A 13,603-nucleotide genomic window follows, 5' to 3' on the forward strand; every position below is an offset into this window, starting at 1 on the left:
AAACCTCCAGAAGCCACCTGTAGACTGGCAACCCTAAATGAAATGGAGTGAGATGATAATACAATAAAAACCTCTTCCCTTTATAAAAGTGCCCTTCCCCCTGCCCTTGGCACACAGTCAATGATCCCCTCACCTGACCCCTCCTTAGAAAATACAACAGTATGTTTGGGGAAGCCTTGTCCAATAATGTTGCGCACTGACTTGGCACTTTATTCTTCCAGATTTTGATAAGCTTAAAGTAGAGGCCGATGCCAAGAAGAAAGAATGGAAGAGAAAGCACGGTAAGATAATCTCAAGGCCGGAGGCTCTGCCCGTCCTGCATTAGCTGTGTTCATGATCAAAGAGATCATCTTCTGTGAAGGATATTAAGCCTCTGATAGAAGGATGGGAGAAGAGAAGCAAAGTTGTGACAGAGGATATTTGTAAAAATTGGGGCCAAAGTGGGAGGTGGGGAATTTTAAAAAGAAAAGGATTTTAGAAGCCCGACATGCTTGATAGAGGGTTCTAAAGTTGGTTTAGGAACACTTAGCAGAATTGCATACACACAGTGCTATTCATTTGGCAGCATGTCCCGTTACGGGGAAGTGAACCCTGAGCCTCCCACAGCTACACGGATGGTCCTCCTTTAATAGTGTTACCCAAATGGGGCCTGTTGCCTGGTGTGCCAATACTCAATGGTGCACCACAAATAAGAGATACACAGTAAAGGATCTACCCTCAAAAAAACTTTGTATAAATATCAAAACAAATTCAACACACTCATTGAGGAATTTCACATTACCCTTTTTAACCTGTTTTGAAGCCGTTTTTGATCTGTCATGGAGTAAACTGGTATAGGGCTGCCATTTCACATATGGCTTTCCCCTTCCGGTAAAGAGCTGTCTCTGAAGCGGTTTGCCATTTCAAACTGCACCACTTTTCCCCGCTTTTCCCCCGCCATTTTTCGCCCATGCGGGCGATCTCCAGCTTTTTTTTTTTAACATTCGCTTTAGAGCGCTATAGCACTATAACAAAACACTCCAGGCATTTCAATGGGGTTGATATAATGCTGTTGTGTTATGCTCCTTATCACTTGCCTTGAAAACCCCCTCGTCCTGGGGTCCTCATGAGTCAGTTGCTGACTTGAAAGCACAGAAGTATTATTAATTACTAGTGGTTTATATGGTAATTAAAGACATTCAGGGGACTGGTTGCTATGGAGTTTAATAAGCAAACAATAACAACAGATTGTAACATCACATCTCCGTCTACCTTAACATAGAAACACTGACATTCACAAAAGGAAGAGTATAAACAAATTGCTTGTATAATGAAAGTCCAGCATGAATTGTTACAAGACTGAATACATTATAATTTCCTTCTCAGATAAGGTCAGTTCCCGACTCTTCACTAAGCAGGTTCCAATATTACTTAAGCAGGTTCCAATAGTACTTCACACGTTCACTAGCTGTGAAGTTAAAGAACTTCCCACCCCGACCGAAGTGCTCTTGGGGGTATGTTAAAGAACTTCCTGCGTATCGCTGATGCTTCTTCAAAAGAAGAACCTGAAACTTGAGAACAGAACCATAGAAGCAAATATATTATTTGAAAAATGTATGAAACAAACCTCTAAGAATAAAAACTTTTCAAATTGAACCCTCTTACCAAGATTCAAAGTCTCTTGTAATTCCTTTCTTTTAGCTGTTCTTGAGGTCAGTGATTCTCAGATAGATAGGAAATGTCCTCGTATCAAATTTAAAGGCTGAGGGACCATTCGTAAAGAGATCCTTACCCAAATGTAGAGAATTGCTTCTTCTAAGACTTACATGAGGAATGTTTCAAACATGAACAGCAAAGCTTATAAATAACAACTGTAATCTATATCCTGATTCAAACCATAGGGGACTAAAGTGTTGAGTTTATGAATCAACTTTGCTTACAGTTGCAATAAAAGCTTACTGATGTCAATTTCATCATACAAATTTCCTTGGAAAAAGATACAACACAAAGAATAGAAGAGAATCTGGACTATGATTAAATCTAATAAAATGATCCACGAGTGCCGCTTCATTATTATGGCTACGGATGTGGGATCGGTGTTCCAGGATTCTCACTTTGACGGGTCTAATGGTACTCCCAATGTATTTGCAATACTCCCTTGACGGGTCTAATGGTACTCCCAATGTATAATAAATTGCAATCACATAAAATGCAATATACACATTGTTTTGAATTGCAGTTAGAAAATGCAGACAAGGAATATTTAAATTCAGTCCCTGGATGCACAATATCTTTTAGATCTTCATTTGGGTGAAATACAAGGAATAGGCGCTATGAGTCTTTTTCCCAACCATGTCAGTTGGCAGCCAGGAATGTCCTGCACCACATGCCAATAACATTCTACTATTATCTTTATGCTATATGCATAATTAGAATATTCCAATGTTGTACAATCTGCACAGAATAGAGCTGGATTGGTAGACAGGAAAAGTATGTTGGCTAAGAAACTGACTGCAGAAACTCAAAAACAGGAACGCATCACTTGCTCATTGGAATATTCTAATTATGCATATGCCAAGAGACACTGAAGTATTCACAAGACTTTGGCGTGTTCCCTTCTTTCATGCTTCTATCCAGCTTGAGGCACATAACCCCCTAACCTCTGGAGTCAGGTCTGAGGCCCTCTTGCCTCTGATCTAGCTTTGGAGAGAAGCCAAGAGCAGACTGACAAGCTAGGTAGACAGACCCTTAGGATATGAATTGAGCCCACTGAGCGCACGCAAAGGATGGGGAGTGCCCGTGGCTAGGTGGTAGAGCATCAGGTTTGCGCTCAGAAGGTCCCCGGTTCATTCCTCAGCATGTCTAGTTTCATGCAGGATCAGATAGAAGGTGATATGAAATGCCCCCACCTGCGGCCCTAGAGAGACCCTGCCAGTCAGAGTAGACAAGGCAAACCTTGATAGACTATGGGTTTGACTCAGTAGAAGACAGCTTCGTGAGACGCTTGGCTATGATGTACCACCAGGTGGCACTGTTGGAAGCAAAGCCAGGTACAGGTGATCAGGTTTGGTCTTTTCGTCCCTGAACAGGTCCACATTTTATTGAACAACTGAAATGGAAGGTCAATGAGGAATGTGAAGTGCTGCTGACTTGCAAGGTAAAGGGTATGCTCTCAACACACCGATGTGTTCATAAAAATGAAAAAAACCCAGAGACAAATAATACCGGCAGCTAATAACCCTTTAATATTTTGCAAACCAAACAGATCTTGCCCAGGGTTTCCAAGTTATACTTTGTTGGGATTCTTATTTAAGTACATCAGCAGAGTATTAAAGAGACTGAGTCCATGGTGACTCCCCACTGGGGCTAGGAATATGTGTCCTATGTGAAAAGGGAGCGGGGCAGTTGCTTTGTTTCCCCATTGTCTGTCTTCTAATAAATCTTCCTCCCCCTTCCCTCCATTTGCTTTCCAAAGGCAGGGAACATGAAGAAGGAAAGTACCTTCAAGTGGTTCATGAATAACAAATCCCACTCAGATGGCCAGTATGAGCCAAAGACCGGAGATGGGACCCTTCGGATTAAGAAGGTAAAGGCCCTCAAACCAGGATGCTAATGAATGTCTGAAGCTTTTCTTACCTTGAGTTGGACCATGGGTCCCTCTCTAGTTCAATGTGGTCTACTCTGAGGGTCTAAACAGATGTGGATGAAGTAAGAATTTTAGAAGGGAAAAGAAGGGCTCAGGTGGACATTAACAGACTGATCTGTTTCCTTTTGACGTTCCTTCACTAACCCTTCTTCTTGTTTTGGTGTTGGTTTAATTGTCCGGGTTTTATTACACATATTTTTTAAAGCTTGTTTTAATGGTTTGGATTGTTTGTCACCTTGGGGACCCTAGCATTAAAATGTTTTTAATTAATTAATATATTAATTAAGCAGTGGGGAGACTGAAAGGAGGACAATAAGATTCCTGGGACAGAATCTCAGCATAAAGCAATGCTGTGATTTGCCTCTGGCCAGTCTACGCATCACTGAATGTTGTTATTTTCATTGGCCAGATTACCAAAGCAGACAAGGGAATATACAAAGCTGTGGTTTCTGATGATCGTGGACAAGATACCACTGAACTCGACCTTACAAAGGAAGGTAACTGGACTGATCAACTCATTATAAAGTCCTTGTGCCTGCCAGGCATATTTCTATCAGATGTTTATTTGGAGTTCCCTGCTGGGAAGTTAATTCCCAGACATGGAAAGGCCCAGTTCAGATCAAGACTGTGGTGCTTGGGGAGAACGGGTAGAAGCCTTCCACCAATGCCATTTTTCGTAGCCTGAAATAGCCTCCAGAAGCTACTGTTGGGGTAATTTACTTGTAGCCATAGTTACAAATTAAGGCCCCGGTCACACGGAGGATTTCCCACGCTAAAGGCACGATGGTCAGGCGGATTTTGGGGGCGCGATCACACCGCACCATCTGGGGAGTGTAGCGCACCCGTGGCCAACCCATGGTGTCCCACCGAAGATGTGCAGTAAAAAAGTACCTCGGAAAGTGCACTCGTATCCGGAAAACGCGGGGCAGGGGCGGGTGTCTGATCGCGGGAGCGCTAGTATCCTGTGGCATCTGGTGCCCATCCACATCCCATCACAAACCGGATGTTTTTCGTAAGCGCATGCGCACAAACACATAACTGAAAGCAGTGCTGCTCCGCGGAACTGCGCATGCACACAAACGCGAAACGCTTGCCGCGCTGCTTCTTTGCCATGCTCCAGCATCGCCATGTGATTGCCAGCTAACAGCCTAAACGCGAAGACTCGAGGGACCGTGTGATCGGGCTACTGCGCTTATTTTGCTCTGGGGCAAACAGCCACGCCTCCCCCCCTCCCCGCATTATCTGACCCGTGTGACCGGGGCCGAAGTTTCCCTATTGGGGCTTTGCTTCAGTTGGGCAACGGTTCCCTTGGGTGAAGTTGGGTCAGTCACTCTTTCTTGGTGTAACCTACCTCACAAGATTGTAGTAGTGAGGTTAAAACGGAAGAGGGCAGACCCTGGTCCCTGAGGAAGGGCAGGATCTAAAAAAAACTTGTAAATAGAAACCCACCTTGGTTCTGTAACTGCCGGATGCAAAGGTTCTTGAACTCAAATATATTAAACATATATTAAAAAGAATTAACTTAAAAAAAAAGAGTGCTGCCCAGTTAACTGGGGGACACTTTTTTGTTTATGATTTTTTTGATTGACGGTGTTTGCTATTGCTGTGTGTGTGTTTATTACCACTCAAGAACTTTTTAAAATTATCTTTGATAGCATTTGATGACATCCTGAAAGAACTTGCCAGGATCAGTGGTAAGCCATTTTTATTTTCTAATCCTGATGACAATAATACTGTATAAAGATGCAAGCAGATGTGATTTTCACTATATATACCAGAAAAAACAAAACAAAAGAGGAGGCCTGATCATCTTTCTCAAGTCCATTTCTTTTCACATCCTCCACTTAGTTCTTTCTGCATCACCGTTGAAAGTCCAACCAACTGCAGAAGGCATCAAGATCTACAGTGAAGTGAAGTACTACACTGATGCCATGAAAGCCACCTGGTATCACAAGTATGTCTTTCCCATGTATTTTTTTTTAAGTTTCCTAATGTGTGTGAACTGTCAGTGTGTACATAGCTGTAGGGCGCACAAAAATGTTCTCCAGATATTTGTAAAGTCGCTGGTGAGCCTGTCGTGGAAGCAGACACACCACCAATTGTGCCATGATAACGTTCTATAATTCTGTGTTTTCAGCAATAAACATCTGGATAGCGGAGACCGGCTGAAAACAGGAACAACTATGGACCAGATCTGGGTACACATACTGGACCCCAAAGAGTCTGACAAAGGAATATATACCCTGGAGCTGTTTGATGGACAAGAGTCACGTAAACTATCGACAGACCTCTCTGGGAAAGGTAAGCAGCAACTGATGGCTTCTCAGCTCAGAGATGACCCTCCTCTGAGCACCAGTGGGAAAGAGAACCTTCCTATCTTTCGTGCTTAGAAAATGGTCGCCATGTATCCTCAGTACAATGTGTGGATAGGTGCTGTGGATGTACCACCTCCCCCAGAGAGAAAAACAATTGTGGGATATTCCTGCAAGTTATTTCATTTAAATTGTATGTGTGTGTTTTTATTGTCCATTTCCTTACACTAGAATGATAAGCAGAGTAACCCAACAGGGTCCACGAAGGGAAAGCATAAGGTGGGGTCATGTCAAAAGAAGTTAAATGGGAAACATTATGGAAGCAACACAATTGAAGCTAATGGGACTGCTGACCAAAGCCCTTCTCCTTCATTCCACAAAAAGTACCATCTGTGATTTCACCCAGTGGTCAAGCTCTAGTACCATCCCACAGACCCACCCTGAGGGGGAAATTCAACCTATTAACCACACCATAATTCAGGATGGAGCCTGGTTTGGTCTGGATCTGAGCTGAAAGAAAATTTCACATGTTCAAAATTCAGCAAAACTCCAGGTGTTGAATTCAACTTTTTGTACATGATTTGGAGAGATGCCATATTTACTGCAGTGAAACTTTATAAAACAATGCTACAGGAGACTGAGAGTAGTGTGTTCATAATACAAATGATTTCAAAATGGCTGTGCCCTAGATTTCAACTTCCCTTGGCTAGTGTTCCACAGAACTAGGTTCCCCCCTGTAGAACGCACATCTTCTCGAACACTTCAGTTCCTTTACAGGGTTCTTCTGAAAGACTGATGAAATCTCATGTCTTGGTCTGAATTTGCTTTGTTTATGCTTTTCCAGGTGCAATTTGTAAACATTCTCTAAATTGTAAAACAAATAAACAAAAAACCCTTTTTTTATGAGGCTCTTGTAATGCCAATGGTGGCCCCATTCTCTGTGTCTAAACTGGGCATGCGCAGCCCCCTGAAGGGGCAAGTAACACCTCTTGGGGATGTTTTTGGATCAGGAAAACAGCACAGAGAAGAAGGCTGAAGCCTCTTCTTCCTCTGCACCGTAGTCCCAATCCAAACTGGGCCCCTGCGTCGCTGTGGAATTGAGTTCTCACAGGGTCCTTGAGTTCTCTTAGTTCCAAAGTTAACTGGCTGTTGAAATAACAGAAAATCTGTTTAAAATGACCATCTGTTTCTGTCATCTTTTCTGTACCTCCCTTAAAATTCTATTTTTAAAAATGTTAATAAGGAAAAAACTGAGTTTGGGAACTTTCCCGGAGATTAATGAAGAACCTATTACCGGGGTCCACACATAGGTTCAGAACTTGTACTGGGATACCAGCTGTTGTGATCATGTTTTGATGGTAGAGAAGTGCAAAATCATTCAGTGCAAAATCTCTCTTCGTTTTATTTTTATTTTTTTGCAGCTTTTGACGATGCACTGGCTGAACATCAAAGGCTCAAGTGAGTTTTCTGCTCCCATCAGCTTTCCTTTTTAACAAGATTCAGATTTCTACTTGTCATTTGACTGTATTTTGGTCCAACACGGCTTCCCCCAGGCAGGGGGAATGACTGGCAGGCATCAAGACCCAAGAGAGAGTTGAGATTGGTGTGATCAAGTCTCGGAGGAGGCTTGTATTACATTTTGATCCCCTCTCCCGAAGTGGGCGAGCGCATTCAGGGGGTGTGGCCTTATGACACACTTCCGGTGATGTCAGGGGGTGTGGCATATGCTAATGAGTTATGCTAATGAGTTCCCCTAGCTCTTTTTCTACAAAACGACCCCTGACCAGGGCCAACCCTGTTTAGCTTCCAAGACCTGACGAGATCGGGCTAGCTGGGCCATCCTTGGAGGGAGAGCAGAATCAAAAGGTGCCAGATCCACAGATTCTGAGATATCCGCTTAGGATCACTCAAGACATACCAGGAACCACCCGCAGGTCTTTTGAAAGAGCAGTTTGTTTATTTATCTATTTAGAAGAAGAGATTGGATTTATACCCCGCCCTTCACTACCCAAAGGTGTCTCAGAGTGGCTTACAAACTCCTTTCCCTTCCCCTCCCCACAACAGACACCCAGTGAGGTAGGCGGGGCTGAGAGAGCTCTTGACAGAAACTGCTCTTTTTTCAAGAAAAGCTCTTATCAGAGCCACGGCTTGCCCAAGGTCATCCAGCCAGGTGCAAGTGGAGGAGTGGGGAATCAAACCCGGTTCTCCCAGATTAGAGTCCACGCACTACACCAAACTGGCTCTCTATTTATGTTATTTATATTCCACCTTTCTTACTGGGACTCAAGGTGGATTACACAGAATGTATCAATGCAATCAACAGGATGGGACATCCAATAGACACTGCAATATGACTTAGCTTGAGAAAGTAGCATTAGGTTGTTGTGTGGGTTAAATGGGGTTACCCCCATGAAACAGGAGGTCAGAGATTCAGGACTGCTGCTATGGCAATGACTATTAGATTTGCATTTAAACAATAAAAAACTTGCTAATTTTTTAATGTTTCATTTTCAGGCAAGCAGCTGTTGTAGAAGAGTGTGAGTATATGACAGTGCACATCTTTTGGTCCCAGGCTGATTTTCATTGATGATCATATATCTAATAGTGACTGGTGGCCCCTCCATGGAGATAAAAAAATCTGCAAGGGTGGGGCACCCATCACTAAAGTGGAGGCTTTTAAAAAAAAAATTCTAAGGGTGTTTTTTCGTTTTTTAACTTTTAAGAGGGAGGACTCCTTTAAGTCTATTTTGAATTAGTGCTCATTCTTCCCCCAACAATTAAGGAGGACTGGTATTAATAAAGGGGTTGTGCAATATCTTTTGTGATATATAAAAAGACGATACTTAGATGTTTGGATATATGATTCTTTCTATGCGTTAATGTTTATACGATAACGGATACAAGAGGGAGGACTCCTTTAAGTCTATTTTGAATTAGTGCTCATTCTTCCCCCAACAATTAAGGAGGACTGGTATTAATAAAGGGGTTGTGCAATATCTTTTGTGATAGATAAAAAGACGATACTTAGATGTTTGGATATATGATTCTTTCTATGTGTTAATGTTTATACGATAACGGATATAATGGTGAATAACTTATAAGAAACATAGAAAAAAATAATATAAAAGCGAAAACATATATAAAATTACTTGAGATATTTTGTAATTGTCTGTAGCACGGTATTTGCTGATTTTGGACTGGCATCATGACAAAAAGAATATGCTGGTAAAAAAGGGTGAGGGGATGATGAAAGTGGGAACTGGGGAAGGAAACAAGGAAGGAGGGGTGGAAAGGGGGTAAGCTTGCCAAGTCCCCCCGGGAGGCAGGGAAACCCCCGCCCCAGAGGCCCATTCCCTGCGGCCAGCAGATCGGGCCCTGGGGCGGAACCCCACCCCGACGTACGTGTCACCCGGAAGTGACGTGATGACGCTGGGCACATTGGGGGCGGGGCCACGGTCATCCGAGGGAAAACTCTATGGTTTCCCCTCGGATGGTTGTGGCCCCGCCCCCAGTGTGTAATAAAGGGGTTGTGCAATATCTTTTGTGATAGATAAAAAGACGATACTTAGATGTTTGGATATATGATTCTTTCTATGTGTTAATGTTTATACGATAACGGATATAATGGTGAATAACTTATAAGAAACATAGAAAAAAATAATATAAAAGCGAAAACATATATAAAATTACTTGAGATATTTTGTAATTGTCTGTAGCACGGTATTTGCTGATTTTGGACTGGCATCATGACAAAAAGAATATGCTGGTAAAAAAGGGTGAGGGGATGATGAAAGTGGGAACTGGGGAAGGAAACAAGGAAGGAGGGGTGGAAAGGGGGTAAGCTTGCCAAGTCCCCCCGGGAGGCAGGGAAACCCCCGCCCCAGAGGCCCATTCCCTGCGGCCAGCAGATCGGGCCCTGGGGCGGAACCCCACCCCGACGTACGTGTCACCCGGAAGTGACCTGATGACGCGTGGGACACTTGTGAGCGGGGCCACGGTCATCCGAGGGAAAACTCTATGGTTTCCCCTCGGATGGTTGTGGCCCCGCCCCCAGTGTGCCCGGCGTTGTCACGTCACTTCCAGGTGACGTGTGTGCGGCGCGCGCGCTCCAGCCGCACTCCAGCTGCCAGCAGGGAGTCCCCCGCTCCGATGAAATTTTGACTTGGCAACCCTAAAAGGGGGAGCGAAGGAGAACCAGGAGGGGAGGGCAAGCAGGACCTCACAAGGAAGGGGAAGGAAGCAGAGTGGGACTGAGAGGAGGGAGAAACAAAATGGAGGCAGCAGTGTGGATGAAGGCCACCAAGGATTGGGGGGCAGAAGCAGGAGCAAGTGCAGGACAGAAGCAGAGGCATGATCAGGAAAAGCAGGGGAGGGAAAGTGGACTCAGTACAAGGTGAGTGGCTGAATGTGGAATAGTGTTAACAGCTCAGGATTGGGAAATACCTGGAGATTTTGAGGGTGGAGCCTGGGGAGGGGAGGGGAGGGGCCTCAGTAGGGTCTGTTGTTCAGTCCTACAGTCTAGTCCGAACTTCACAACCCCGTGGACCACATCACGGCCGGCCCTCCTGTCTTCCGTCATGCTCTGGCGTTTGCTCAATTTCATGTTCGTTGCCTCGATAACACTGTCTAACCATCTCATCCTTTGCCATCCCCTTCTTCTTAAACCTTCAGACTTTCCCAGCATCAGGGTCTGCTCCCTTCTCATTTGGTAGCCTTAGTTTTTTGGTTGTTGAGTTTCAAGCCAACGTTTGCGCTCTCCTCCTTCACCCTTAGCAAGAGGCTCTTTAGGTGCTCTTCACTTTCTGCCATTTGGCCAACACTAGGGTACAATGTGATAAAATCCACCCTCCAGAGCAGCCATTTTCTCCAGGAAAACTGATCTCTCTTATCTGGAGGCCAGTTATCATAGCAGGAGATCTCCAGGACCCATTTGGAGGATGGCAACCCTAGAGTGGAAGGGGATTTCCAACCCACCCATGAGGCCTTGTGGGTCCTCCTTCCTTTTTGCATGTATATATGAACTAAGGACGCTGGGGGCGGGGCCACGGTCATCTGGAGGATGGCAACCCTAGAGTGGAATGGGATTTCCAACCCACCCATGAGGCCTTGTGGGTCCTCCTCCCTTTTTGCATGTATATATGAACTAAGCTGCGGTGGCTCAAGTGGTTAAGACGCTGAACTGCAGGCTGTGGAAGGTCGGTAGTTCAGCAGTTCGAGACCCAAGTGTGCCGCATGACGGAGTGAGCTCCCATCTCTAGTTTCAGCTCCTGCCAACCTAGCAGTTCGAAAGCAAGAAATTGCAAGTAGATAAATAGGTACCACTTCGGTGGGAAGGTAACAGCGTTCCGTGCGCCTTGGTGTTTAGTCATGCCGGCCACATGACCACGGAAACGTCTTCGGACAGCGCTGGCTCTTCGGCTTTGAAACGGAGATGAGCACCGCAACCCTAGAGTCGGACTGGACTGGCTTTCGAGCAAGGGAACGTTTACCTTTTTATGAACTAAGATGATGCACTTATGTAGGAGCCAAAAGACGGGATAAAACCAGAAATAACAACACCCGCATTCTTTCTCCTTCCGCCAGACCGAGCCAAAGTTGTTCGGGGCCTTCCGGACGTGGCCACCATCATGGAGACTAAGGTAACACTCCTGTTACAGGCAGGATAATTCTTGTACAGGTTATGGGATGTTGCAGACTCATTCTGGAAGCACTAAGCTGCATAGCAGAGGCCCCAACCATTTACAATGCTGCCAACTGGAGTGTTGCCCCTTTCCCCTCCTATGCCCCATTGCTGCTTAAGAGAAACAAGTCCTTAGATGTCTCTTCCATGTTTTCTGTTTTCTGTATGCATCTGAGAGACAGAATAACAATGAGGTAAGGGGTGGAAGAGAGGAATTGCATAAATCGTACTAATTTATATAAGTCTTGAGAGTTACTCCATATTTCTTTGCAATGATCTCCCCCCCCACCCGATTCACAAGTAATTCACCAGGTGGGAGGTCACACGAGCAGTTTATGGTGCTATAGTAGCATTACCTGAGTGGAATAAATGGGCCCCTCCAATGTTCCCGCTAAGCTGTGGAGTCTTGTGAGCAAAAATTCTACTCTGTGTGTTAAAGTTGTGAGCAAGCGATTTGGCTGCTGCATACATTAGTCTGCTCTGGAGCCATCCTTCCTGAGCGAAGACAAAAAATGTGTGAGCTGGAGGCTAAAAAACTGTGAGCCAGCTCACACTAACTCAGCTTAGAGGGAACACTGGGCCCCTCCAGACAAGGACATCTGCCTCCTGTGGGGCAGTTGCCGGCAGCTCATGCTGTTCTGCAATGGAAGTGGAATAAACAGATACCGGCGAAAGTCCAGTATTAACAGGTTGTTCAGGGTTCCTTCTGGGTTTTCTGATGTCTGAACTCTCCTGCAGTAGAAGGAACCTGGAAGAGACATCCGAACCTGCAGATCCATTTCTACCACTGGGGTGTGATTTTTTAAAAAAGTTTTTGCCTATATGTGCATGAGCACATATGCATGCACATGAGCACGTATGCGCCCACCTGCACTTTAAAAAAACAACCGGGCAGCATGCTTCATGGCTGAGGTGCTGCAATAATGTGGATGCTTGACCAGGGGATGGCCGCGTGGGTAACCTGCAGCAAGCTGTACTATCTGGATGATACGCCCTGCAACATTTTTAAGCGGTTACAATCAGAGGTGCCACCATACCGCGCCAAGCCGCCAATGTGATTGCAGCCTTGGTGAGAGCTATGGCATCATCCACCCGAACCTGTGGGTGGAACTGCCCCTATGAGACAAATGCAGGGGTGGCATTTGCAGAGAACTACTGGTCAAGAAGGGAGTCCTTAATCACTGGGGTGTATCCTACAACTCTGCTTAGTATGCACCCTTCGTCCACCGAAGCCTTCATGGGCCCAAGTAAGGCCCAGTCCCCACATAGCCATGCAGAACTGTAGGACACACCCCACAGGCCTGTATCTTTACTTTTGCTCTTTGATAGACCCTATCTACACACGTGTGTTTGTCCGAATCACATCTAAAGTGGGGGAAGAGAAAGTCAGAGGACCACAATTTAAAACATCAAAGCTGTGTGTGAGCTAGAGTAGGGTTCCCAGCTCTGGGTTGGGAGATTCTTGGATATTTTGAGGGTGGAGCCTGGGAAGGGTGGGGGTTGGGAAGGGGAGGGACTTAATACGATAGACACCAATTTCCAAAGCAGCTATTTTCTCCAGGGGAACTGATCTCTGTAACCTGGAGACCAGTTGTTATTCCAGGAGATCTCCAGCCATCACCTGGAAGTTAGCGACCCTATCTAGAAGCCTAAAACTATCCTCTGCTATTAGGCCTGCAATTTCTTCCAAAGCCCTAGCCAGGCTCAGATACTAGCTGAGCTAAAGAGTCAGGAAGAGGAACTGGGGAAGGAAAGAGCAGCACCCCCTGCTCACACAGCCCACTCCTACATGCATCCAACCCCCCCACCCCCCAATCTGTTACTGTCACGTTTGAGCCTCAAAAGGCATCCTCCTGCAAGGGGACCATGGGAACTGTAGTTCAGGGCAGGCTGGAGATAAGGTCCTTTAACAGACATCCTTCCCAGACTACAATTCTCATGATTCTTGGGGGGGGGGGGGGGGGCACACGGAACGAAAAAAAAACT

At 45.3% G+C, this 13,603-nt stretch overlaps 1 protein-coding gene across 1 annotated transcript in view; it reads left to right on the forward strand.

Annotated features, from left to right (window-relative positions):
* Positions 1–221: 221 nt before the first annotated feature.
* LOC107124118 (myomesin-3-like) overlaps positions 222–13,603 on the forward strand; it is a gene marked incomplete at its 5' end in the record, with an annotated part of 13,928 nt that continues 546 nt past the window's right edge. The window contains 10 exons of the mRNA XM_015427505.1: positions 222–281; positions 3,069–3,136; positions 3,455–3,565; positions 4,035–4,122; positions 5,281–5,319; positions 5,474–5,579; positions 5,763–5,926; positions 7,359–7,395; positions 8,452–8,474; positions 11,521–11,576. Of these exons, the coding sequence (XP_015282991.1) occupies positions 222–281; positions 3,069–3,136; positions 3,455–3,565; positions 4,035–4,122; positions 5,281–5,319; positions 5,474–5,579; positions 5,763–5,926; positions 7,359–7,395; positions 8,452–8,474; positions 11,521–11,576 (752 nt within the window). The remainder of the gene's footprint in view (positions 282–3,068; positions 3,137–3,454; positions 3,566–4,034; positions 4,123–5,280; positions 5,320–5,473; positions 5,580–5,762; positions 5,927–7,358; positions 7,396–8,451; positions 8,475–11,520; positions 11,577–13,603) is intronic.

This window comes from Gekko japonicus, unplaced genomic scaffold (genome assembly GCF_001447785.1).
Source record: "Gekko japonicus isolate JY-2015 unplaced genomic scaffold, Gekko_japonicus_V1.1 scaffold4048, whole genome shotgun sequence".
In the NCBI taxonomy this organism is placed as follows: Eukaryota; Metazoa; Chordata; class Lepidosauria; order Squamata; family Gekkonidae; genus Gekko; species Gekko japonicus.